Source organism: Xiphias gladius, chromosome 21, assembly GCF_016859285.1.
Source record: "Xiphias gladius isolate SHS-SW01 ecotype Sanya breed wild chromosome 21, ASM1685928v1, whole genome shotgun sequence".
NCBI lineage: Eukaryota > Metazoa > Chordata > Actinopteri > Istiophoriformes > Xiphiidae > Xiphias > Xiphias gladius.
Window position 1 is genome coordinate 15,825,545 of NC_053420.1, and position 27,779 is coordinate 15,853,323.

Below are 27,779 nucleotides of genomic sequence, written 5' to 3' on the forward strand. Positions count from 1 at the left end.
AGTTGAGGAAAATCCTGATTCTCTCAGCCAACTAGTAGAAACGGAGCATCAACTAACCCCAGATTACCCCCCTGCAAAACCATCCACTTCTCCCAAACATGATGTTATATCAGAATCAGCACATGGCGGGAGAAGAAGAAAAATGGGATCTCACCGGAGGTCACGTGGACATCAAAACTATGAATACCAAACTGCAAGAGAGGACAGTGTTATAGATGCACAAAAAGGGAGCAATGTCAAACCTCTGACTGACGGAAGTGCCATCAAGACAACTGAAGAGCACAGAGAACAACATTTGGGCCTGGACAAAATATCAGAGGTAAGCAGCAAAGCAAAAAAGATTACCAGGATTTTATGATTCTATTGTTTTGTTTTTGTTTCACAATCAGTTAACTTCTAGTTGTAATCTTCATTTCAGATTGCTTCAGATTTACTAAGACAAATTAACACAGGCCCTTGCACTGCATTTCAATTTACCTGTTAGTTGTGATGAGTTCTGAAAAGATGTTAGAAATCATGTACAGTGTCTGTGGCAAGTCAACTTACTGGTCTCACTATTACTCATAACTAGACATTTTTGTTCAGCAGGTTTCCTTGAATACATATCAGAATTTGTTTCTTCTTTGAAACTTATTTCATTATACAAATTGTTGGCATTACAAAATGGAAGCTGAATAGTCAACAAAATCCCACGCAGTTCAACCTAACTGCACTCCTAATTTAGTGCTCTCAGTCTGTAGTGACTTCTTATCTATTCTTAGTGGCAGTAGCAGTGTTCTTTGGCACAGTAAGTCTTTGTTGTGCTGTAATTCCCATTTGCATAAAACCTCATGCACATTGGTCAAGTGTGTGTTGCAAAAAGAACTAAATGACACAGTGAACCAAAATGAGGAACATGTGGTCCACACCACAAATTTCACAGTTAAAAGGAGAACATAAACGTGGATCTGTTTTCTTGATCTCTGTACTGGTGTGTATTTTGGCTTTAAGCAACCAGATGATACATTTGTATGAGTAGTTAAATGACAACTATCCAGGAAGGTATGTGAAATCCTTTAAAAGCATTTCATGCAAAGTTGAACCTTAATGACAGAGAAAAGTCCTTGAACAAATGTTTTCTTGTAATGCACATTTATTTAAAAAAAAAAAAAGCCTATTTTTTCATGTCCCAGAATTTTTATAAAAGCCCTAGTACTTCTCCTTTCTATAAAATTTCATATTTTAGTGGTTGTTACATTACATTATTGTTACGTCACGTATCAGAACGAGTACAACAGTACACATTCCTGAAAATCTGTTAACATCCTCCTATGAAACTTCATGAAAAAAACACATCACTTCCTGTGTAACAGATGAATATTCCTGGGAAATCTGTAAAATAGAGGTTTTAGACCAGCAAATGTTGACTTTCAAGAGCTCAATGTAAAAGCATTGGACATTATCCTTTTATAATATGGCAAAAAAAAGAAAAAAATATGTTTACTGTATATCAAAATGTTATTGAATTGATTCCAGATAAAATATGCAATTAGACTAGAGCCCCTTTAATTGTCACCTCATGACTGGGATTTTAATTCTGCAGCTTGATGAAAGTGACAAGAAACCATCGTCCAACATCAGCATCTCAAAGGCAACAGACCACTCAAGGCCTGTGAGGTAAGTCCACTGAGGTTCAACGCTGCGGCCTCCGAGGCTTGTCTAACTAACTAATTATCTTCATTCATTCATTTTCCAATTGTCAGAAAAAACATAAATCTATTACAACTTAATTTATTTAATGACATGTTTTGTTTTGCATATATATACATATAAAGGAATGAATAACCAACTATAGCCTCAGCCACACTAATTCAGTGTAGAAAGCCTGTTTTGGTATGTAACTACACAAGATAATTGGAATCAGTAAAGAATGATAATCTCAAGAATTCAAGTAATTTTATTCTGAGGCAAACACTCTACCACTCACCTTACTTCACCACAGTTTTAGATAACCCTAGAGAAGATAGACATTCAAATATTTTTTTTTCCTTTCTCTTTCTCAAAGTCAAATATAAGCTTGTGGTTATACGCTCTGCAGTTCTGATGATGACTGACAGTTCAAAAAAATGCAGCAAAATGTTACGTCAGTAATTTGTAGTATGCTGTATGTTCTGTATATTGTATTATATAACACTTGGTTGTCTGTTCCACAGTGAGAAGGCACCGAAAGTGACTCCAGTTCAATATCCCCATGCTGAAATCCGCCTGGGTCAAGGGAGTCAAAACAAGTTTTCTTTGGGTAAACAGAATATTAATACTTACATTCTGAAGTCAGAGTCACAGTAGAAGGCGGCTGATTGTAGACAGACATTTTGTATGGAGAAATAACACTATTTGTGACCTGTAATTGTTTTTGTTTTCCCTTCAGCAGGTGATTCCAGAGGAGCAGACGTCAGATCGAAAAGTTATAATGTGTTAATGGTTGGAGACAGCAGTGTAGGCAAGACCTCCTTTATGAAAAGAGCTCAAAGTGGGAAGTTTTCTTTAGATTTACCCGCCTCTGTTGGTAAGATCCTAATCCTCATCCAATTATATTTCAATAATTGTGGGTAAATATACAGAATAATGTTACATAAATGTCTTGTGTAGGCCTTGATTCCTGCATGTGGACTGTGATAGTGGATGGAAAGCCTGTGGTGCTCCAGTTATGGGATACAGCAGGTCAAGAAAGGCAAGTTTCTTTTTCGCTTTTACAGTACACCATTGAGAAACTTCTACCAATTATGTTGAAATCACCTTGTAATGCAGATAGTAAATGTGACTGATCCCCCCTTTTTATTAAGTTATTTTACCATATTTAGAGTCTGTTTTCTTCTACACAGATATTGTTACCTACAGTATGTACTGTAGGTGGTTTCCTTGCAGTATATTTCATGAGGAAGAGTCACAAAAATTGTGATATCATAGATGTAATGGGCAATGTTTTATGATAGGATCAAAGCCTAAGTTTTGAACCCTGAGAATACAAGTCAGTTGTTACATTTCAACTCACGTGATCTTTAAAAGTTCAGCCCATATTTGTGGGAAAATACACAGGCCTCCCAACAGCGACGTCGACTTTATTACATATTTTTTTAACCCAACTAAATAGAGTTACATATTCTTCACCCTTTCATTTGCAATATTAAATAAATGAAGATGCAAACATATATACTACATCCAGCATTAATGAAAACAATTTTAGGTGTTTTGGGGCCTGTCTGTCCCTGTTGAGGTGGATTCTGATGGATATTAACAAGAAAAAATACATTTGTGAGTAGTGTCTTGAAGCCCTTCGTGATGATCAGGGTTGTTGCTGTAGTTGCGTTGTCATTGATGCACATCACAGTTGAGTTTTTTGGTACTGGGATAATGATGGTGGCCTTGAAGCACGCAAGGAGGAATTATTTGCTCATGCAGATGTTAAAGATGTCTGCAGGTGGAGTAGAGATTTCTGGCACAACTTCCATGGAGAAGGAAAGTGCTACGTTTAGTTCAGAGAACTTTATTGTGAGACCAGCTCATTTTGGCTATTGGCTGCCCATAATCCCGATGACCCTGGTGAAGTTCAGAAGCTGAAAGGTGTCTGTAACGACATCTGAAAGCTGATCAGATCATTTCCTGAGCGTTCCTGCGGATACACTTCAGGTCCAACAGCTTTACATGGGTTAACTCAGGATAGAGTCCTCCTGATGTCTGCTGGGGGTAGGCACAGTGTCTGGTCATTGTTTGGAGGGAAGGTAATAGAATACAAGTCATTCAGCATATCTGAGAAGAAGTGTCTCCGTCAAAGGTACAGGGTGTTATTTTGTGGTTTATGATGTCGTAAATGCTCTGTCACATGCACTATGTTTCTTTTTATTCCAGGAAGTGGCGGTGGACTTTTATGTGTATCGATGCACTTTGCTTCTCTGGCGGCTCAGCACAGGTTGTCTCTGTCCTGAGGTCTTTCTTGTCACCCAATCTGAAGGCAGCATTCTGGGTTCTCAGCAGTGTTTACACCTTGACAGTCAGCCAAGACTTCTGATGAGCACGTTACAATGCTTTTATTAGTAACATCTTCTATGCTATCGTAGCCAGTGACAGATACTGTAGCAGCCTCCTCAACATGTGCCAGACAGTGTGCTCAAAACACCCTTAAGGTGCTGACAAGCCTCTTTCAGGCCAGGTTTTAACTTGTTTCAGAACTGGTTTGGCACATCTCAACAATGTTTTGTATGCTGGAATCACCACAACAGATGGTCCCAGCAGCAGAGGTGAGGGCAATGTGCATGGAGTATGTACAATAAATGGGAACATGTGGACCGAACACGGTTGGTTGCTTGGTTGGTTAGTTGGATTTTCAGAGGACATATTAAATTATCATGGTTGAAATACATGGTAATATCGAAAAGGCTGTTGTGGTGTACAGTTTTGAGTTCACTACTGGCTAATGGAACAGCTTTTGTGCAAATAACATCTTAGAGATTTAATGTTTAGAAAACATTAAAATGCGTATTAACGGGTAGATTTTCTATGTCTTAAGACTTTTCATTTTGGCATGTTAAAATGCAAATAAGTGTCTCAGCCAACAGGTTAATCCAGTCTGATTAATTAGTCTAATAAGTGCTATAAAGAGAAAGTCTGGATGCACAGAGTTTTTTGGCTGTTGCTGTTCCCAGCCAAATAGTTAATGAAACGCACAACCCAAAATATTAGCCTGAGCTATGGCTCACCTTAATGCCTGCAGTGAACTTTAAGATGATGATGATGATGATGATGACGCACTGTTTATCCCATTCAATTTCTCTTTCAGTCATTTCCAAATCGGTATCTGCTTGTGGTTTTACCAGTCCAGCCACTAGGTGTCCCTGTGCACATTCACATGTTTGTACCATCAGTGAATAGAGATGAGTGAGCAGCCATGTATAGTGCTGTGGCCCTAATCTTTAACATGGAATTACACTTGATACTGATGATGCTGTAATATTTTGGTGTGTTCTTAGCAGTGGCTACATACGCATCACAATATTTCTTCTGCTTCTGCATCTTCTGCACCCCCACTGGAACTTCGAATTGAGTTCTTCTAAACCACAATACACATAATTTCCTTTGATGTGTACGTAGTTGCCTGTATTGAGTTCGTATACGCCCACATCAGTAATTTATGCACAAAGCGTTGCCATGCGTTGTTGTTCAACATCATTGATGCAACTGAGGAGGGGCGTTGGCCACAACCACGAAAGGCACTTTAACGCATCAAGTTTGGTTTTGTTAACCCGTAAAACAACTGCTTTTTATCACGACTATGCTCTACCTGTTAACAGGCATTTTAACGTCGTCTAAACACGATATCTCTAACATGTTATTTGCGCAAATGGTGTTCCATAAATGGCCCTTTAAAGTTTGAAGCCTCCTTAATGTCAGCACCATATCAACATTTGTCATTTCAACTCATATTAACCCAGTGTAACGTGACACAAGTAAAAGGACATCACCTAAAAAAACAAGTCTGACACTAACTTTGTGGATTTAAAATATAATAATGCGTGTGATGTCAAAGAAAGATTTACTTGACCTCATCGTAGAGACAATCGCTGTGTTTACGTCATTGCTCTTTCCTGGAAAGACATCCAGATTGTGTCTCATGAAGAAAGCTTTAGCGAAGTCTCCGCAAACTCGACTAACCAGTATGATTAGATTACTAGAAAGACACTTTCTACCTCTGGGCCGTTTAATCCAGGCACAGTGTCTCTCACTGCATTCCAACACAAATTTGTGATGTACTAAAATTTGCTCGTTTTGTAAAGTTAGTGACCTTCTTCTGATTTAAAAAGGATGTCAAATCTCTGTGTAGAATGTCTCTGATTACGTTCCTGATTATCTTCAAAGGTTTCACAGCATCACAACTCAGGTTTTTCATAAAGCCCAGGCATTTCTCTTGATGTATGACATCACTTCTTCTCAGAGCTTCTCTGCAGTCAGCTACTGGGCAAACTGCATTCAGGTATGTAGCATGTAAAGCTTCAGTGCATGTGTGTACTGTCGAAATGTGAAACATTGTCACCACTCTACAGGCTTTGTTTATGTAATGGTTTTAACTGATGTAGAAATTATAGGTTTTCAGAGACCAGACATACTTAAAAATTGCAAAAAATGTTTTTAAATCTGTAAAGTATGTGTAGTGATCGGGCTGGGCTCCATTAGATTTAGTTACAACACTTGTTTCCAAAAAAATATTACAGTTTGTGCATAGACAAAATCAGGTTTATTATACAATTATTATAATAAATATATAAATTAGCCATATTATAAATTATACATTTTTGCACAGGTTTGCAGCTGCTGTTGCAGAATAGTTAAAGGAAAATGTTCCACAGAAAGCAGAAACAGACAAACATGTGCATGGACACAGGAATTTTACAGAAAGCAGCAATGCACCTGCACCTGATCGCATTTAACTCCTTAAATATGTCTCTTTACTACAACTGATGATTATAATAATAGTCAAAACAAAGTTAAAAAATGCTTCACATGGCTTAAAATGAGGCAAATAAAATCAGACAATTCAAAATACTACCAAAATAAAATGGAGTAAAATTTTAAAATTGCTCCCGCAGTACCATGTGTTTTTGTAATAATAGGCCAGGGATGCTTATGCTCTTTATCCAGAAGTCAAAGTCCTCGGGAACATAAGATGAGTAAAGGGAAAAACAATGACAAATTTACAGTACGATTAACACCTATATTGAACTGTAACAGTTTAAGATATGCATTAATAGTACAAAGCGTTCCAATGTTGATTGATGATTTTCAGGAACTTTTTAGGATTTACAGTACATGGAACCTAAATGTAAGAAACAATTGAACCTGTCCATGAAGACAGATTGGTCTCTGTAAAGATGTCTGTACGGGAATCCAAACAATAATCAAACTCATCCATATCCTGCAGGAAGGGGCTGCAGAAAACGTGACCATTTTACTTCTTGGGAATAAGAGTGACTGTGCAGAACGGCAGGTTAAAACGCAAGAAGGAGAAATTTTGGCTAAGGTATGGAATCGGAGGTATTACACCCTCTAACACTTCCAGTTCATTTGATGACGACAGAATTCAATTAAATAGTTGTAACACTAAAGGCAGCTGTTTTACTTCCACAGGAGTACAACTTTGAATTCACAGAGTGTAGCGCTGCCACAGGTGAAAATGTGATTCAGTCTTTGGAAACTGTTGCCAGGTAATAAAGGTCACATCCTTCACTGATACAATCCGTTTGTTGTGCCATCTCTCACACCCTTATGATTTTTTAAAGCATATCTTTCAATAGTCTCTGTGCTGTAATGTCAATCGCCATGATATCAGCTGATTGTGTTGTTTTTGTGTGTGTGTGTGTGTGTGTGTGTGTGCCAGGATGGTGAGTCAAAAAGCTGACACAAGAGAGGAAGCCATGGTGTTACACAAAGAGCCCCCACAGAAAAAAAGATCAGGATGTTGCTGAACAGATGTGTTTGTCTAAGAAACCCGAAAAGTGTCGAAATCCTGCACACGGTGGACATTCTGCAATGGCTCTTCAGAAGTTTCTCTTTACATCGCAACTTTATCTGATGCTCAAACCATTCTTTTCATCCAATGTGTTGTATTAAGCGACACAAATGTATATAAGTTACATTTCCTTTTTACATTTACCTTAAACTATTTTGATATTTCTACCAAGCCTTAACAAGTAAATTATTGATTAAGAGGACAAAATAAGAGTAAGAAATTCCTGCACATTCATAACATAATATACAGTTGAAGCCCCAGAGGGGACTCTAGGCTTTCTCTAGTGCCAACTCAATAAACAGTTGTAAAGTAATTGTGGAAACAATTATTACATGATGAATAATTGATTTTTTTAATCTTGCAAGATGCTACTTTATATTGTTTTGCTCTGCATGTTTTATCATTTTAAATTAATTTTCCTTCTATGAAATACTTGCAGTACTCTACTAGTGCAATTTCAAATGATCAAATTAAGTCAACATTAATAGTAGAATTTTGAAGATGTATTAATTAATCTCAAAGAGAAACTAAAATTTAGTACCTCAGCACTTTCTCGGGTCCTTGGTTTAAAAAAAAAGTTTTTCATCTATATTGTATAGCTATTGAGAGTTTGTTCTACAATGTATATACTTTATGGATATTAAGTGTTTTTACTTTCATGCCTCAATAATTAAAGATAGTGGTAGTAAAATGATTAAAAGGCTTACACTATGTTTATAAATATATTTTTATTTCCCTGTAACTTGTTTCACTGAATACGTTTAATCGGAATATTTTAATGTCATGTCTCATGCTCGATAAACCTCCAGAGCAACGACTTGTGTGCTCACGTAGTTAATTTGCGTCCTCATGGAAGTTGTGTGTTCCCAGACTGACAAAGACAACAGTGTTCCCACTGGAACAACAAGTCCTTCAATGGTATGAGGAGCATGACAACAATGGCGCCACTCGAATAACCACATAACATCCCCAAAGGAGCATTTGTGGGAAACAGAAACGCAGCGACAGCATCTTCCAACCTCATCAGAGGACCAAGATGATTACACAAAATCTGATATTAGTGATTGGCACAGACTTCATTGGTTACATTTACAACCGAGGAGAATTATTTCTCTTTCCCTCAGTTACTCAGATAATTCTGTTTTAGGCTGGAACATGTAAACATTGTAATTTTGTTAAAACATTAAACATCAGAAAACCTGGTAATGTTGTATTTCACGGATCTCTAATTTCAGAATACTTACCAAAAAATTTCCGACTACTTTTTTGGAGAGAACAATGTAATTTGGTGCTAATTGCAGGGAGAACAGAGGCAGTGTTCAATTAGTAAACTTCCAAATTATTCATTTAAATTTATTGTTGCTGTAATTTACGAGATTTTTAGTCAGTAAATGTTACAATTACAATTCTAATTGTTACCAAAAACCTTTTGGGGTTAAAGCATATGGTTACAGGGTCAGTTTTAGATAATAAATCAGCTGCAAGCAGCACCGTTGAAGTTACTGTTGGCATCATCTTCTCTTTCTCCTGTATTACAGAGAATCTATTACTGTCCACACTGGGAGAGCTGGCTGCCAGCTGTCTACAGATTTTCTTTGCTTTTTCATGACATCAGAGACACTCAACCACAGCAGGGATCAGAAAGTTCTGAACAGTCCTGAACAGGATCAGCCCGGTTCGTCTAAACATTACCGCTGTCCTGGGGATGACTGGTTTAAAAAAATATTACACAAGTCATTGAAATAAAAAGTGACTTTCGCCTTTAGCCACTTGAGGGAGTATTTGTGCTGATAAAGCAAGTGAATCATCTCATCTACAGACCTTACTCGAGTGTTGATTTATCTTCACCTTTCATACATGACGCCAGCTAATTTGTACAAATAAACTGTTCCACATCCTGTCTGTACACACTGAAATAAGCTCGAATTCTCAAATGTTAGCATAATCAAACAAAAGAAATGTTAAACATTCTGGTCAATTTATTTTTCAGTTTATTTCAAGAGAAAAATAAACCAGTATTATACGAAGATTTGGTAAATATTTTAAAATTACCTGCGCAACATACAACAAGGGTGAAAACATTGGAACATTTACACAATAACAGCCATTGTTTCTGTAGATGGAGAGAAGTTTGCATATTAAACAAATACATCATGTAATGAATTGTGTCCATTTTGATACTAACTCTGTCTTTTAGAAACCTGGATCTACGGTCTTTGAAATCTCTTTTACCAGCTGAGCCAAACCCAAAGTGATGCAGTGTCCAGGCTCATAGAGTCTTTGTGAGGTTTTTGTGACCATCTACCGGAGTGGCTTTTATCACCTGCTGGTCACAGCAACAAGTTATTGAATTCTACCTGCCGGCGCTGCTTCCTCATCGGTTTCATTCTGTTGACTCACTGTCGTATTCTCTTCACGTGGTTGTAATCCTGGTTTCCGGACATGTGATTGGGAGTGCTTTTTATTTTTCTTAGAGAAGTGGTATTGCCGGATGGCATGCATGACATCAGCAGCAGTCCAGTGGTGATGTGTCAGGGCATCCTGCAGTGTAAAGGGTCCATCTCTGGTCCGTCTAACTCTTTTACACACTGCTGTGCTACGCAGCTCAAGTCCTATCTCATGCACAACTTTGCGCAAATATTTCTGAGTCTCATTTAGGCACTGCACCTCTGTAAGTACGAGAAAAAAACATCAGAAAAAAGTTCAAAAATTTTAAATTGTGAAATGAGACGTTAAATGTTTAAAATTGAAGATTATTTACCTAGAGTGAAGTTGGGGGGCTGGAAGTGAATGCAACGCAGGCCTGTCAAAATGGGCAGTGATTTCCCCTCCGGACCCAGTAAACCTTGCACAGCCATCTCATAGGCTTCCTGTGTGTGCATGTCTGCACTGGAATACCTATAAACAAACAAAAAAAACAAACAAACAAAAACTAACTCATCTACCTGCCTCTATGAAGCGCTCTGCTAAAAGCACTCTGTGGACTAATATACTGGGGGGGTCATGTTCCAAGATGGATGTATTTTACGAGAGTAATACAGTCTAATAAGGAGCTTAAGAGCAAAAACTGTTATATAATAATATTATGTTAATGAGGAATGTAATTAATGTTAAATGCAGTTAGCATACATTAACAAGGCCTTTTGATTGGCTCCCTGCAGCATGGCCAGTACTCTGTCCAGCTTATCCTGTGTGATGTGATCTGTTGAACACAACAATATTTCAAGGTCAGATACAGTAAAATAGATGCAAATACTGGCACAAAATAGTACGTAATATGCCTCTCCATCCGAAAGGTGGAAATAGGCGTCAAGCACATGCACAAATGTAAGTAGACTGGATAAAAAGCAACTAAAGCAACTAAAGCTGTGTCATCAATTAGGTGAAGGCAGCAAGTTCCTTTAGTTATCTTACAATTAAGTATAGTACTCTACAACTATGTGATATTAAGAGAATGAAATGAACTAACTTCATAAATTGTGGGAAAAAGTGAGGTGTCCTACCATAGGTGGACCTTTCCACAACACGACCCGTGTGAGAGAAATCATCTGTTGCAGTCCCAAACTCACCCTCCAATGTGTAATCCTGAAACACATCAAACAGCATTATGCCTTTCTAGATTGTGTCTTAATTTCATCTTAATTTCACTTCTCATATGAAACCAGTGGAAATCAAAAATTACCCTTGTGATTCGTGTTCTGTAGAGATTATTCAGGACCTTGTTTCCATTCCCGACTGCAAGAACTGAAGACAGAAAAGGATGTGAATATTCTGAGAGACTACACAAAATAATATGACACTGACTGAAACAAATGCGCAACATTTTCTCACACAACCAACACTAAACTCACACCTAGAACACCAGAGGAAAACGCATCCAGGCGATGTCCCACTCCAACTCGAATACGCTGGAATTCAGGTCCAGTTACTAAAACACAGAAAAAACACATTTATTTGACTCATATACAGTCGCCAATGTGCACAGACATAACAGCTGCGTTTTAGTATGATTCAGTCATTCCAGCTATTATCAAACTGCACTTAAAAAGGTCGCCAATGAGCCATCTGGCCTGATTGCCCTTATGTTCTATTTTAAGTTAAACCAGCGGATCCCAAACTGGAGGACAGACCACCCTGGGTGGAGTGAAACTAAAGTGGAATAGACCTTTTTCAGAGCAGATATTTTTACATGTACAAAGAAACAATAACAACAATTGATAATGCGCAAATAATCACATTATTAATTGCTGCACTGCAATAATTGCTAAAACCTATCATTAGATTAGTTATTTTAGTTATTAGTTTTGACGGTGCTTTTCCTGCTACGACAGGTCAAAATCTCTGAAAGAAATGTCTGAAAAACTGCATTTTCTGCATAAAGTATACAGTGGCAAAAAAAAAGTAAGTTAACCCTTTGGAATTGTCTGCATTTGTCTTAAAATATGTTCAGATCTTCATCTGAGTTACAATTATGAACAAACACATGTCTATTTTAAGTAATAACACACAAATCATTGTAATGTTGTTTTCCATATTGAATACATCACTCAAACATTCACAGTGTATGTTGGAAAAAGTGTGTGAACCCCTCGAATACTGACATTAACAGAAGCTATTTGGAGCCAGGAGTTATCAAACCTGGAGCCCAGTCAATGAAACAAGATTGGAGGCGTTAGTTAGAGCTACTGTGACTTATAAAAATCACTCAAACATTTGCTGTTCACAAGAAGCATCTGCTGATGTGAATAAAGTTATCTCAGATGACTAAAGTTCAAGAATTATTGATTTGCATAAAGCCAGAAAGAGTTGCAGAGTCATCTCAAAGAGTTTACATGTTCATTTGTCAGCAGTCAGACAAACTGTTTAGTTCTGCGGCTACCCTCTCTAGAAGTGGGTGTCTCCAAAGGCAGAACGCAGAATGATCAATGAGGTGAAATGAAACTCAGAGTAAGAGGTAAAGGCTTAAAGGAACCATGGGAGCTGGTTAAAATCTCTGTTCATTAGTCTACCATACACAAATCACGGTGCATGTTTAGACAGGATGAGGAAGCTGCTGCCCCCCCCAAAAAAAAAAAAATCACTGCACACCTCAAGTTGGCAAAAGAGGACCATGACGCTCCACAACAATAATGGGAAAATGTTTTGTGGACTGATGAAACTAAGGTTGAATTATCTGGAAAGACCTTGCAGCACTTTGCAGGGTGTAAAAAGTGCACTGCATACCAACATGAAAACGTCATCCCGGCAGTGAAGTACGGTGGAGGGAGCATCATGATTTTTTGGGGCTTTGCTGCCTCTGGGCCTGGATCACTCGCCACCATCCAGGGGAAAATGAATTTCCATGTTTTCATGGTCTGGAGTGGCCCAGCCCGAGCCCAGACCCTAACCCAACAGAGGTGCTGCGGAATGAGCTCAGGGAGCCGTTCACACCAGACATCCTAAGAATATGGCTGAGCTGAAGCAGCTCTGTAGGAAGAATGGTCCAAAATTTTCGCCGCTACTGGAAGCTTTTTTTCGAGGTATTTTGCTGCCAAAGGAGGTTCAACTAGTTATTAATCCAATGGTTCACTTACTTTTTCCACCAGAAGTGTGAAGGTTAAATGGGTGTGTTCAATGAAGACATGAAAGGTTATAATTGTTTGTTATTAGCTTACGCATATTGTGTTTTACTCTAGTGACTAAGATGAACATCAGATCACATTTCATGACCAATTAAAGCAGGAAACCAGGTCATTCCAAAGGGTTCACTTACTTTTTCTTGCCACTGTAGGTTCTCGAAAATTCAACCTGGCTCCTTCTATTACTAGCATCCCCTCTGTTGTTACTGGTTAATAAAAATTCAATCAGTGTACGTGTGGGCTGTGTTTGGTGTGAAAATCTTTGCTCAAACCAAGTTTAACTGTATATGTAGGTGGATTAAGAATGAAGTTAGTTGACCATATAAAAGGGAAGCTGGTTCTTTTTTATAGCAGACTAGTGTGGTGCTGTGTGTGAACAATAAGCAAGGAGGAGACAGGAGATGGAGCTTTGCAGTAAAGTGGGCACACATACCCAGGTGATGTTTGGACAGTACAGGCACAGAGGCTACAGACAGTGTGAGTCCCTTGGGTGCGTCAGTATCACTGCCCGGGTGGGTCAAGAAGCGGACCTCTTGAGGACAAGGCTGGGACGGTGCAGCATTTAAACCTGTGAGGTGACACATACGGAGGTCAACAGGTTATAAGGATTTATTTCGACTGCAAGGTTAAAAGTAATGCTGTGGAGCGACCTGCTGTTAAATGTTGATCGGCACATTAGCGATATTATGCGTCACTGTCACAACAGACATATGTTATCCTCGCCTTTCAGAAGAGCTGTCTCGATGTTGTCCCGGACGAGTTTCCAGTGAACACCGGAGGGTTTGTACACACAAAACAGACCTTCCAGTCGCCGAAACATGCGCACAGCTGCAGTTGCCATTGTTGGTAATATCAGGTCATTCCGATTTCTTGAAAAATGTCTTTTTTCGATTTCTCTCTCGCGGTTTTCGAAAGCAGGGTATGCCTTTCCTCCACTTGCGTCTAGGCATGTGGCTGGCAGCGTAGGTTCTCACAGCTGCTGTGTGTCCACACCGCCGCCTGCTGTACTGGATGAATGAATGGCGTGCATGAGAGGAGAGTGTATGATGATGCTAAGCAGTTACCAGAATAAAAAAAAAAAATACTAGTAGAATTGTATGTATGGCAAGAATTGGGTGAGGCAGAAGATGGTTGATAATTGTTTTTTTCTTATTCAGAGGAATGAACGGCGAGAGAGCGACAACACCAGGAGATGGCAACAGCTGCCATGAAGCCCCGGAGACGAACGAGAGGAGGAGGAGGAGGAGGAGGAGGAAGAAGAAAAAGAAAAAGAAGAAGAATAAGGCAGCAGCTAACTGTAGCTAACTGTTTAAAACCGGAGACTGTTGTGAAGGCTTGACTGTGGTAACGTTTCAACCGTTATATCTTTGGTAATAAGACGTCTCTGTGAGAGTAGCTGTCTAACACAGCTTCTCATTGCGAAAAGTACTGACAGTTAGCTAGTAATACGAAATGAACGAGCGTAACGTTACTTGGCTAGCGTTAATAAAAAGTAGGAGGACATTTTACACAGCGGCCCGGTTCGGTGTTTGGATTTAACGTTGAGGATCAGAACCAGAACTTGTTACCATGACGACGTCTAGGGTAGCTTGCAGTTAAGTGACGTCACGTAGTAACTTTCGCCAGGAAAGCTCCAATTTGTTTGTTAGTGTGTGTGTGTGTGTGTGTGTGTGTTACAATGTAATGAGTCGGGACATGGGTAAATTGTTAATATACATCATAAAATATTCATAATGTTATTAATACATCCATTGGTAGAGGGCGGTAGAGGCAAGACTGGATTACCAACCAGGCGAAGTTGGCCCCAGACCGCTAGGGGCCCTAAAAGCCCCAGGTTCACTACATATTATCTGGATCTACACGATTTGATAAATTTGTTAGAAATGTGCACCACTCAAGTACAATATCAACTATGTTGTTTCATCCGTCCTCCATCTTGTGGTCATTGGTTTTCATTTACAGAATTTTCTCTCCTACTTTCAGTCTTGGGTTCACGGTCATGATTTAGATAACGTATTTACAAAATTTTTTTTTTTTTAAATATATGCTGTGTTTTTTATGTTTACATTAAGATGAGCTGGATTTGAACCCTACGGAAGCCCTGAGAGTCAAGTAGAAGAGTCTTTTTTGCTAGGATGATTTTTATAATTTTTGGGTTTGTTTTTATTTTCATCTGTGGAAACCAGCCATGAGAGGCAAGTGATTTTGTTTTTTTTGTTTTGGCAGGATTTTATTAAGTGTTGGAGTTGTAATACTCCTTTCAGCCGCAAGAGGCTGAAGTGCACCACTACCCAAGTCTAAATATAAATTTATTGTGTGTTAGCAAGTTATATAATATTTCTGGCTTTCCTATGGATAGAAATGTATTTTTATCGGCGAAGATATTCTGCCAGATAGGCTCTAGGAATTCAGGTGAGATATTACAAATAGCGTAGAGAAAGTCAACACATCAAGTGGGTTGTGGTAGATTCATAGGTCAACTATAGGACTTTCACCCAGGAGAATGGGGTTTGAGTCCTACTTTATTTTTTCGACTTAGTTATTTGTTGATTTCATTTTTTTCTTTATAACTCTTTCTGACTTTCTGCCAGAAAAACTTCCTGCCATATATAAAACTATGTATACAAACTAAATATCAAGTATGGTGTTTCACTACCCGATAGTGAAATACTGAAGTTATTGATGGCTGAATTCCATTCAATCGGCGGCCTGTCCAGGGTGTACCCTGCCTCTCGCCCAATGTCAACTGGGATTGGCTCCAGTCGGTAATCCAGCCTTGATAACTGTGCACACTATTCACTACTCACGATACCGGGAATTGTATGTAGAGGACTATATGGTGTCTCTGATTACAAAATCAGTTATCTAGCTCATCAAACCTTTTTAATATGACACCACTATATTTGATTTAATAAAAAAATTCTCACTAGGACAATACTACAAAAACCACAAACAGTGTATTGGGCCGTAAAGTGAATAGTGAACATAGAAACACTCACTATACAGCTTTTCTCAGGTTTTGTTTAAACATTAGGCTGTCTTGTGTGTGTGTGTGCTCTTACCTGTGCAGGTGTAATGCGAGCTCCACTGAGGTGGGTGCTATGGGATGTGAAGGATACCCTACTGAAGGTGCGTTCCTCTGTGGGAGAACAGTACTGCAAGGAGGCTGAACGAATGGGCTTGAGCCTCAGTCCTGCTGAGGTTGATGCTGCTTTCCTCGAGGCATATCAACGTTATTCCAGCAGATACCCAAACTATGGCATCACGCAGGGTCTGGGTGGACAGTCTTGGTGGATGGGGGTGGTGCGAGACACTTTCTCCCAGTGCAGGGTGCGGGACCCAGCCCTGCTAAATACAATGGCTCACAACCTTTATCATAATTTCAGCAATGCAGAGAACTGGGAGGTAAATGACAGATGATATGATCCAGGAGTTGTTTATTTATAATAACATTTATTCTGAAAAATTAAAATTTGTTACACACTAATTACATTAGACATAATGATCAAAAAGACAATGTTTAACTTATTTAAAACATTGTGAACAAAAGATGTGGGTGAGCAAAATGACAGCAAAGGTTTTTCTTTGCTTTGTTTGTAATCAATTCTGTCATCACCAGAAGGCTTTTTTCCACTGCAGGACTATTAGAAACATATCTGCAGACATTAACACATAACACAGAGAATGTCAACTGATTTTGTATAATGTCCCTTTGTTTTAGGTATTTCCAGACTCAAAGAAGGCCCTGGAGAGTTGTTGTTCTCTAGGACTGAAGCTGGGTGTAGTATCCAACTTTGACAGCCGCTTGGAAGCCATTTTGCATGTTTGTGGCCTGCTGTCTCACTTCACCTTTTTGATAACATCAGAGGAAGCAGGTGTAGCAAAGCCCAGCCCAGTCATCTTTGATCAGGCACTGCAGAAATGTGGTGTGCCAGCTGCCAGCGTAGCTCATATTGGGGATCATTATGTGAATGATTACCTCGCCTCTCGGTCTGTGGGCATCCACGGGTTCCTATTAGACAGACACAAAAAGCATAACCATCCTGATGTTCCTCGAGAGCATCAGCTCACCTCCCTGCAGGAGGTGCCATCATGGCTTCAGCAGCACATGGATTAATGCCAAACAGCCATAGGCTCATGTGCAAAGCTACTCAGTCTAACTGTGGTTCAGTCAAGGTACTCATTGCTGGGAAACTTCCACTTCATCGCTCTTCACATAACAGATTCCAGAGATTACAAAAAAAATCCTGAGTATTATATAATCTGTACGTACAGCGTGTAATTATCATGCATTTTTACTGTAAATAAACTGGGAACAATATCAATTAATTGCACTGAGTCTATCAGAGGAAACTGCTTCATTGCCTTTTTTCATTAGAAGACAAATTTTTGAGACAGTAAGAAGAACATACTTTTTAAAAATATATCCTCAATAATCCTTAATAACCAAACGTTGTTGAAAGAGAATGTATAACGGACAATATATTGATTGGGGGGGGGGGGCTTTACAATTGTACGCACATAAATAATATACTAATCAGTCTCAATCTAAAATCATTCAGGATCTAGTTTTTACATCTGGACTTCTAGACACGATGTAGGCTGGTGCACTTCATGGGGAGCTCCAACAACTTTACACATAAGATACTTATGCCAGTAATGGGGAGTAGAACTCAGCTGGTGAAAACCTACAGTGTTGGAGGGGGAAGCTTTGTCAGATCTGGTCATAACCCTGGTGATCGCATCAGGGTTTACTCAGCTTGGGGTCAGGGAGTAAGAAAGCGTCCCTCACAAGCTGAAGGCACGGAGTTTGAAAGATGAGGGCGTTTACCAGGCAGGGAGGGTCTAATGAAAGACTTAATTGAGAATCTAGCAGTTTTAAGGTTTGACTGTGACTCTAAATCGGGACATTTCAACCTCTGCTTCATCAATATGAATTTAATTTTTTTAATTTTAATTTTTTTTTTTTTAACTTTCTGTTTAATATGTCTCTTGCAAGTGCCCCAACCTTATGGAAGTGAAATATAAAATGGCTGAAAGTTCCCCTCTAAGCTGCAATGATTATTCAACTGATGGATTAGTTTATTGACAGAAAATCATTCGGTAACTATTTTGATGATCAAAATTCTGTTCCTTTACTCTGTTTTATATCAGTGTAAACTGAATACCTTTGGTATTTAGCACTGTTTGTCTAACAAAACAAAACATTTGAAGATGCCAACTTGGAATCTGTCAAACTGGGATGAACCTTTTTCACTATCGTGATGTTTTTGTAGCCTAAACGATTAATTAAGGAAATATTCAACAGATTAATCGATAATGAAAATGATCGTCAGTTGCACTACTAAATGGGTGGCCTCGAAGGTTGAGGGCCTGGTAACTAACCCATGAAATGGTTTTGGTCGTCAGAGAATGCTTCAGTGATTTTGTGGCTTTGTTTGTATTATTTTTCAAATATTTGCCTAGTATACATGCTAATATTTTTAACCAAAAGGTTAGAGGTTGTCACCATTAGTGATTAACGGGAACACTGACAAATGAAAATAACTTTGGCCAGAGGAACGGAGAAGAGGGAAGCATGGAGACAGAATGTGTACCAAACTCTGTTGATAAATATAAACTGAAATATCGTGACCTCAGATTCATGCTCCCATGCACTCAGGATCAGCTAAATTAAGCAAATTACATTCCTTTTAGAAATGATTTGGGTAAAATGACTTTTTAATTGAAGCTACAGAGCATTCATCATCCCTAATGATTTGTTTCAGCGCTTAGCATTTAGAAGAACAAGGCGGGGTTGCTTAACCCTAATACCTTTGTAAATACTCTTATTTCAAACCATCTGGTCAGAGGCAGATACTGAGAGTGTTGGGCTGAGGATCAAAAGGACCAAAGGAGGAAGCAGAGGAAAAAGACCAGGATGGCATTGCAATTCAAAGCAGAGCTCCAGCCTCTTATAGGGAATAGGGACTGACACTTGTCCAAATCAGATTCCAAGATTTAAAGAGAATTTCCTAGTATTCATAAAACTGCCTTTCATTTCAAAAAATGTAAATCCATGCCCAGTTTTTAATAATTCTTGATTTTTCCTTTTCTTTGCCTTGTTTTCAGTGGTTCTCATTTGGTTCATCATGCACTGCTTTGTATGTTAAAGGGTATTGTGTATCTTTAGGGAAGCACCCACAAGAGCTGCTTAATTCAAAGCTGGTTTAGTAGCTCAGCCAGACGGCTCTAAAGGGCTCCACAGAAATCCAATTGTAGACATAATGGGATTGTGAAACAAAAAACGAAGCTCCTCATGCGGAGAGCGAAAGGCAAACGAAGAGGAGATGCAGCACGTTATGAGGGAAGATGTCAACCCAATGAAATACAATAGAAAGAAGAAACAAACAGGATATATGTGGCGCAGTCTTTTACAGTGAACCGATGCTTTAACATGAATGGGTATAAATTCTGTGAACTCAAAAAGACAAATATATAAAAAAACAAATGAATGGCAATATAAAAGAGAGCTGAAAGGTTTCCTTCAGCCATAAAAGCACTCAAGAGTTCGGCTCTTTGTTCAATTGTGCCTGGGGTTCAGGGTTTCATGTTGGCATTTCTGTGTCTTGAAATATTCAGTGGAAGAGGAAAATAGAAGAGTAGAGTGTCAGAAAATCAGGGTATTTGAAGAAGAGCCTCGGAAGTGAAAAGAAGGTCACGCGATGAATCTAATAACAGACTAGAGAGATGGAGCAATTATTAATAAGCACATAAATAAAAAATACAGAAACGCCGACGCATACTTGCAGTTTTAATTCTTCATTGGAAAACAAATGAAGCTAATAGAGGCTTTCCAATTGTGACAACAAAGGGTTAATCATCATTGAGCTTTTCAGATGATTTCGTATTTACACTATATATACACATATATATACATAGAATATTTCTGTGTGGTTTTGATATTTAGACATTGGCGCAGTAATAACAAACATTAACACATATTCTGAATGTAAATATCATCACAAACTGTAAACAAAGACAAGCATATCATCCCCTCAGCGTCTTTTGGCATATAAATACCATCACATTCATTCTATGGTGGAATTTTTTTTTTGTTTTATCACACAAAGCATGCGCACACTATCTCCATGCCACTCTGTAATAACCATTTTGTGTTGCTTCACCATTTATTATTCCAGTTTAAGAAAATATTAAATATTTTGTTTTACACTGACCTTCAGGAGGTTTTTCTCACTTTAAAAGTATTCAAATTCAAAGCAGAGGCAATGCTATAACACACTTGAAATTTAAAAAAAAAAAAAAAAAAAAAAAAAGTATTTTGTGTTGTTTCTTTATAAAACACAAGCCGTGATTTAAGTGCACGCATGTTTAGAGTGGATGCGCACAAACCATGTGCCGCTTCCCGTCAGTGCTCATTTAGGCAAAGTTAGAAACAAGTGTATTTGGCATCTCTCTTATGTGGTCGCTTTTTCAAGTGAATACATTTTACAGTAAGTGCAGTCTTTAAGAACAGTGCGCAAGCTTGCAGGAAAGTGCAAGTTTACAGTAGTACCATGGAACGATGTGGCCACCCAGGATGTGCATGTGTCAGTACAGTTATAGCTTGCGAATCAAAAACCTCTGATGCATGAACATGTTCAAGTACAGCTCAGGAATACAAAAGAAAACTGACAGATATTTTAACTTCAGTAGAAATTCTGGAGTCATCACATCACTTGAAATCACACCTGAATTATTTTTTTTATCCAATGCCCGTCAAAACCATATTGGAACAATTTTCAGTCGTAACCTTTGTGTATAATTTTTGATGGAAGTCCATGTATATCCAGGGATTTTAATCCATTACTAGTCAGTCCAGTTGCAATTCCTACTCCTGTCAGGTGAAGTGAGTTCCTTCTTTAAAACAGACACTAAAATGCTTTTAAAGCATCAGTTTCCCCCCACCGTAATTTCATAAAAATGTCCTCTGTGCTTGTAGACTTCTGATGAAAAAAGTGTGCAAGGTTATTAAAAGACAAAAATAGGAATTGGGGTCTTCTGACTTCAGTCAACGAATTATTGTTGTCCCACAGCCCAAAATAAACACTTTTCTTATTTAACATCCGCACAGGACGATTAATGGCCTTGTAGATCATTTCTCATGTCCTTTAGGCCAGCCATAAACAGTAATCAGGACACAGGGAGCTCTTCCCATGTAGGATTTGGCAGCAGCTTCATCCTCAGAGCTTCAGACAGCGTGTTGCAGTTCTGCACGTATTTCCACCGAATCAGAGAGTGAAGAAGACATATTTCAAGGTTTCTGCGGTCCAACTGTCCCAGTTAGTGTTTTTAAAAAAAAAAAAAAGAAAAAAGGGCATGGAACATTTAACCACCACCCACATCAAGCAGGCCTACCTCAGCCGCACTGAAGGTAATAATACTTCTTCACCTCTGGCCAGGTCTGCTGGAGCAGAACATGTGAATTCCGCTTTGGATGCAATCCTGAGGGTTTGCAGGCCGGACAGATGAGGAAAACTAAACAGGCTGTGATGCAAACAGCTCATGTTCCACCAAGATGTCTTCTCAAACCACTGAAAGGGAAACAACGTACAGGTAAGTTCTTTGTATCCTGTAAAGATTACAAGACCTTTAAAGACTAAGGTTGGCCATTATACGTTTTTCTTACTGTCAACAAATCCCATATGAAGGCCAAAAAAAAAAAAAAAAAAAAAAAATTCCTACTAACAACTATTACCTGATCTATAACTCTCCTTTCTTATCAAAATCTATTCAAAAAAAAAAAAAAAAAAAAAATTAATGAACCACGACATTTCACTGGGTGACACGTTCACCTTGAACATGGCCACTGCAGTTTATTTTAAGTAGATCCCACATACAACGTCACGCTGCCATAAATACTCACTAGTGCACCAAATGTTTATTAATCCACTGCTGAAAATAGTCCCCAACAAATACACTATTTACTCCTGCTTGGGTAACGTTTTTCTGAAAGTTAACAGTGTCCTGCTGATTGAGCAAAGTACTTTTTTGAAAATTATAATATATATTTGTGACTTTAGGAGTAGTAAAGTTGGACAGCACCAACAGACAGACAGACCATCCACATTGGTACAGTTTCTCACTGCTATCAACTGTTATGCCTCAGTTTCATTTATTAGTTATTTGCATCACCAACAGTGGATAAGTAAAAACAAACACAACCTTGGAAAGCACTTTTTTCTTTTTCTAAACATAAGAAATAAATAAAAGTACCACTCTCAGATGGACAGCAGGATGCTCCGTGCTTTTCTGGGACGTAGTGATGTGCGTGGCTCTGCCTGCGACAGTCCTGCCTCCACCAGCAACTGAACAAGAAAGAACTTCAGCAACAAAAATCCTGGAAGTCATTCTGGCGTCAGGTACATCACTTGATTGCCTACATGAAAAGTGTACTTCCCCATATTGCTATGTTTGTTATCCTAAAGACTGTACAGTTCATCAGCGATGTACCCAGAAAGTGGTACAGGACAAGGGGAGATTGATATTGTTATAAGAAGAAAATAGGGTAAAATATGCTTGTTACTTACTGTAAAAGTGTACACAACACCATGATCAGAACGCACCCAATGACACACAACACCAGCACTGTGGCAACGGTCTGTTGCCTGTGATTAGTTGCCACTACAGCGAGCAGGTCTGCATGCTCACACCTCATCCCGACAAAGCCCGGATGACACCTGCAACATGGAGGCAAATTAGTGGAAGAAGAGGAACGGTGGTTAGTGAGTTTTATATGTAGTTCACCTCACAGTGATATTAGCTGACTGGTTACGTCCCTACACCTCTAGCTGTTGCAAACATTAAAAGATTTTAATCTATGACTTGTCATGTTATTGTCATGTCCCTGAAAAATTATACAACTGCTGAAAAAATAAAAGACCCACTGATAAATGGGGACCAGTGGAAAATAAAGTATTTATGATATGAAAACAGTCATCTGACCACACTGAAGATTAAAGATTACTAAGATTACTGAATACCTTTAATAAAATGATATGGGGCTCTGGGGCATACAGCTTAGTAGCCTATTAAAATGTAGATGTGAAGTCGTAGAGCTTATGTTTTCTGTGAATAAGATTTATTTTGAAAATAAAATATGGCCGATTTTTTGAAAGGTCGTTTTCACATTTGGAGAAGGTTGTTTTTTTTTCTGCTCACTAAGATTAAAGCAGCTGCCTTTATTCCTGCATCACTAAGTTTCCTCTCACATCACCAGTTTCAGCTTTCTTATACACGTTTTGTAATTGCTTCCAATCTTAAGATTTCACTAAAGTCCGTGTCTGTACTCTCTACCAGCAAGATCACACTACAAAGCAAAGCCCAGTCCAAAATGATGTCCTAAGGGCTTTAAATGGCCAAAAGTTTTTTTGTTAAAAATTGCACATGTATTTACTTACACACACGCAGGCGTCTCCTCTAATATCAGGAAGCGGCATGTGCCATGGAAGCAGAAATGGCGGTGGGAGTCTGGACAGTCGTCAAAATGAGACCGAACAGCAGCAGCCACAAACTCTGTGAAGACGTATGGCGAGACATTGTTGACATTTTCCTGAGGGACGTACACGTTTTTCGTCAGACCACGAGCCACTAATATTTCCCCTTGAAACCAATACAGATTAAATCATTCTACTGCAGTTGTGTGGCCAGTTCACTCTGAGAGTCAGGTATAAAAGACACATCTGCTAATATATACGTGAATTACTCGAAAGAGCTGGAACACTCTGTGAGCCTTCTACCTATAGAAGTCCAGTGAACTCTACCCTGAATTACAATATCAAATGTAATGCCAGTGCCCTTAGTTAACGTAGAGAACATGACACAGTTCAATATCAAAAATCTAAAAAAAAAAAAACCTAAGCTCACAGAGACCTGAAACAACAACATGTTCTAAATCCTAATGCTGACGCCCACGCCATCACTGGTAGACTGAAGCCTTTTGTTCTGAGTTGCGTGTGGATTTGTGATGGCTTACATCGTTCACTGTACCTGGGAGGGACAATTAGAGTCAAGAAAAGTCAAAGAAAACTCCCAGTGACACAATCCAAACAAAAACCTCTGTCCATCAAGCCGCATTAGGACTCAGTCTGAGAGAGCCCAGCCCTGCAGGAACCCTAATTCTTTAACAGAAATTTAAGCTTTTATTGTAGCTTCCTTTATTTTATTTTATTTTTTTCAGGCAACTATATCAGTTTTCACTCTGACAAACAAAATAAGAGGACGAAAGTATCTGACTTTTTTTTTTTTTTTTTTTTTTTAAACACGTAAGCTGTACAGTCAGACAAATTCCTACATATCTGACTCAAACAAAAGTCAGTGTTCCCCAAGCAGCCGAAACAGACTCCATAGTGTGGGAAGGAGGATGAACATCCAGACAGATAGCTGCATAACAGTCGTCGTCACACACTCCATTCCGACGGTAAATGGGCTTTTGGATTGCAGCCTACATGTATTGTCTCCTTCTTTCAGACTCTGTGAAAGCCCTCTGTTGTCCCTGAGGCATCTGCCTACCAACCCCTCTCTCTTTCCATGTGATTTTGGCAGTCGAATGGGGAGAACTTTGAGACAGAAACCGGCCTTTAGGGCATGTAAGGTGCTTTTCACATAACAACTCAAATACTGTAGGTGCAGCCTTTGTGAAACTGCTGAATATACTGCTCATAATCCTTAATTTACCACAACTGCTGCCCTCACTCACGCTAAGAGGATCAATTATCAGTGCGCGCCACACTGTCTGCACAATGTTGATGCACTGCAGCTCAGCAGGAAGCTTGACAGTGTTGAGAACTCCTACTGTGGAAGCAACGCCGCAGTGAGAGTGGATCAAGGGCTGCAATGAGGACAATGGACACATATTCATCTGAAATACAGTGATTTTTTTTTTTTTTTTTCTTGAGATGACTTGACAGTGACCCTGAACTCTTCCCTGCATCTTGGCACAACTGTACTAAAACTTACTTTTAACTGGCGGGATGCTAGTGGCTGTAGTTGCAGTGGTCGTGGCAGTGGCACTTCTGCTGCTGACTGTTGCAGAGCTGTTCGTTGAGGTGTTTGGAGCTGCAGAGGAATTGCTATCGACGGAAATGCCAGCATCTATAATTGTTGAGTTGGTCTGCCCTGCTCCAAAGGTAGAGAGGGCATCTGCACAGAGGTAAATAAACAGCTGTTAACATATCATATAGTCTGATGTTTAGAATTACAGGAATAACAACAAATCCCTGCAGGAATATAATATCAGATAAAAGAACTCCAGCTGTGGAAGCAGCACTACAGAGATAGTGGATTGATTGACACAAGACATTTGGCTGGACAGTGAGCTTGAACCTTCCCCAACATCTCCACATAATATGACTGTACTGAGACTTACTTTTCACCGCAGGGATGTCAGTCGTAGTTGCAATCGTTGTGGTGCTTGCGCTGCTCTTTGTTGCAGAGCTGTTTGTTGGGGTGTTTGGAGCAGCGGTGGAGTTTGTGTCAATGGAAATGCGAGCTTCAATAATTGTTGAATTGCCTGGCCCTGCTCCAAAGGTAAAGAGGGAACCTGCGGGAAGGAAAACAAACCGCTGTCAGAGAGTGTGTGAAAAATTACAGGAATAACAACAAATCCCTGAAGGAATATTATAACAAAAATACCAAAAAAGTTCACTCTAAACTCACCATTGAGTACCACAGACATAATAAAAGTATCAATAAAATAAAATTTTTATATATATATATATATATATATATATATATATATATATATATATATATATATATATATATATATATATATATATATAAAAATAAAAAACTGTATTGTGATTCCCCCACCCCAGACACCAGGATATGTGACACCAGGTGTCACATATCCTACTGTAGGATGAACAACCTGAGGGTTAGTCCCAGAAATCTGCCCCTGTGCTGCTATGATCATGTGACCTGGTCTTCAATGTGATATCAATGCTTCATTGAGTAACTGGTACCCAACAATAGTAACAGGGTCAAGCATCCACTAAAAGGATGAAACCAAAGCACTATAAATACAGCAGGTCCTGTAAAGACATGCAATCACAACCAGAGACTTAAACCTGCTCAAAAAAAACACAGCCAGAAGCTTGATTGTTGTACAAAGGTTGGTTGCAACGAAAAGAAATTTGGTCGTTTCTCCTTTTTTTAAATTCACTATAAAAACATATACCACACTGATCCATTAAATGATACTCCCACTTTTGTTTAAATACATCGAGTAACTTACCAAACTCTAAAAAAAAAAAAAAAAAAAGCACAGAAAGCACAATACAGCCAATAAAATAATCAGGGAGCACCACAGAGAAAACATTTAAAATTTCAGTATTGCATTATGACTTCAAGTCATAATGTAACCCACTGACTTAATGTTAGATAATACAATCAACAGGAAACGGCACCGAGGAACCACATCTCACATGCAACTCTGGTAACTTCAATCATTCATTTCAAAAACGTATCCAAAACTAAACTGGAAAGCCAGGATGAGATTCAGACTCAAGTAAAAGCCATTATCCTGCAGAACGAGCTACTCACCGCTGATGAGAAAAATTGTATCCCAGAAAATCCGCGTCATCCTGACGACTCGGAGCCTAAACTCTGGTCACTTGACGGTCAGCTCCACTGAAACGCGGGCGTGTGTTGAGAAACCACATTAGGGCTTCAGTGCCGCAGACTCCGGGCCGAGCAGGAGCAGGAGCAGGAGCAGGAGCAGGAGCAGGAAACACTCAGTCACACAGCAGATCTGTCGCCTGGTGCCAGACGCAGACACATTGCAGCAGATAGTTCAGTTGTCGCGGTGGAAGAGTCACTGTGGCCGTGGTGCCTTTCTTCCTTTCTCTTCTCCAGCAGCATGAACGGGCGTTAACTTCACTGTGTTCAATTGAGGAAACTCGTGTAATCCTGTCAGAGGCTGACCAATTAGAGCCAGAGAGGGAGGGGGAGGAGGGGGCATCCTCTTAATATGACTTCAATATCACACTTTTTGTTGTTGTTGTTGTTTTAATGGTATTTCTGTGGTGCACCTTAGCATGTATCAGACTATTTAAATGATTTAATTGGAGGGATTTCATCCAAAAGAGAGGAGTGTGTCTTACTCCATATATTTCTTTAGCCATTTGCAGGACATCCTGTAACACACTGCACTATTTTAAATCATATCTATTTCAATTAAAATAACATGTAAAATGTACAGAACATAAGAGTCTCTGAAACATTTAGAAAAATTGGTTAAGTATTTTAAGATAAAGTATCATTGCATGGAAATTAAATACAATTTTTTTAGATTTGTCTTTATTTGACATAAGATGTGAGTATTGTATATTGTACAGCTTGTGAAAAAAAAACATGATTTGTAATTTTGAGATATATAAATAAAACTGACTTAATTTATTCTCCTAAAAAAGTTACCAGATTTCCATGTTTTTCTTTTCCCACTGGGTTTGAAAATGAACAAAAGCTTTTCTTCTCCATCTCTTCATTCATCTGTCAAAGTGCTTGGTCCAGACAAAAGTTGGCCAGATTCCCATGAAATTTGGTCTGGATATTCATGTGCTCCAAAGGACAATCGATAATGT

General features: G+C 38.9%; 4 protein-coding genes and 1 long non-coding RNA gene across 13 annotated transcripts; 3 read left to right on the forward strand and 2 right to left on the reverse strand.

The window, feature by feature from the left end:
• Positions 1-6: 6 nt before the first annotated feature.
• Positions 7-8,819, forward strand: rab44 (RAB44, member RAS oncogene family). Of its 2 annotated transcripts, none has more exons than XM_040158500.1 (9): positions 7-319; positions 1,583-1,656; positions 2,193-2,278; positions 2,411-2,545; positions 2,629-2,710; positions 5,890-6,004; positions 6,950-7,048; positions 7,156-7,232; positions 7,406-8,819. In XM_040158500.1, exons 1-9 carry the CDS (start codon positions 143-145, stop codon positions 7,491-7,493), a joined length of 933 nt encoding a protein of 310 aa, XP_040014434.1. In that variant the 5' UTR covers positions 7-142; the 3' UTR covers positions 7,494-8,819. The 2 variants fall into 2 exon arrangements, with proteins under 2 accessions (XP_040014434.1, XP_040014433.1); XM_040158499.1 differs by having other exon boundaries at positions 2,408-2,545; positions 7,406-8,817.
• A 742-nt stretch (positions 8,820-9,561) lies between these two features.
• Positions 9,562-14,016, reverse strand: trub2 (TruB pseudouridine (psi) synthase family member 2). The gene is made up of 8 exons (XM_040158498.1): positions 13,879-14,016; positions 13,589-13,723; positions 11,391-11,465; positions 11,220-11,281; positions 11,041-11,122; positions 10,667-10,739; positions 10,299-10,435; positions 9,562-10,206 (listed from the first exon to the last, which is right to left on the reverse strand). Exons 1-8 carry the CDS (start codon positions 13,994-13,996, stop codon positions 9,881-9,883), a joined length of 1,008 nt encoding a protein of 335 aa, XP_040014432.1. The 5' UTR covers positions 13,997-14,016; the 3' UTR covers positions 9,562-9,880.
• LOC120806943 lies at positions 13,688-14,401 on the forward strand. 3 transcript variants are annotated; one of them, XR_005709764.1, is made up of 3 exons: positions 13,688-13,787; positions 13,886-14,196; positions 14,313-14,401. It is a non-coding gene; the product is annotated as an uncharacterized LOC120806943 (long non-coding RNA). The 3 variants fall into 3 exon arrangements; XR_005709766.1 differs by having other exon boundaries at positions 13,886-14,001; XR_005709765.1 differs by having other exon boundaries at positions 13,886-13,935.
• On the forward strand, positions 14,397-17,489 carry hdhd3 (haloacid dehalogenase-like hydrolase domain containing 3). 6 transcript variants are annotated; one of them, XM_040158502.1, is made up of 4 exons: positions 14,403-14,499; positions 15,228-15,350; positions 16,226-16,560; positions 16,877-17,489. In XM_040158502.1, the coding sequence occupies exons 2-4, from the start codon at positions 15,344-15,346 to the stop codon at positions 17,270-17,272; spliced, it is 738 nt and encodes a 245-aa protein (XP_040014436.1). In that variant the 5' UTR covers positions 14,403-14,499; positions 15,228-15,343; the 3' UTR covers positions 17,273-17,489. The 6 variants fall into 6 exon arrangements, with proteins under 6 accessions (XP_040014439.1, XP_040014436.1, XP_040014440.1 ...); XM_040158503.1 differs by having other exon boundaries at positions 14,404-14,525; XM_040158504.1 differs by lacking the exon at positions 14,403-14,499 and adding an exon at positions 14,532-14,749.
• On the reverse strand, positions 17,069-27,089 carry tgfa (transforming growth factor, alpha). Its single transcript, XM_040158507.1, is given in 9 exon segments — positions 17,069-17,167; positions 21,553-21,728; positions 22,411-22,502; positions 22,725-22,750; positions 22,753-22,874; positions 23,595-23,709; positions 25,153-25,335; positions 25,562-25,735; positions 26,740-27,089. Coding segments are annotated over 7 exon segments (747 nt in total). The 5' UTR covers positions 26,780-27,089; the 3' UTR covers positions 17,069-17,167; positions 21,553-21,728; positions 22,411-22,415.
• Positions 27,090-27,779: the final 690 nt, after the last annotated feature.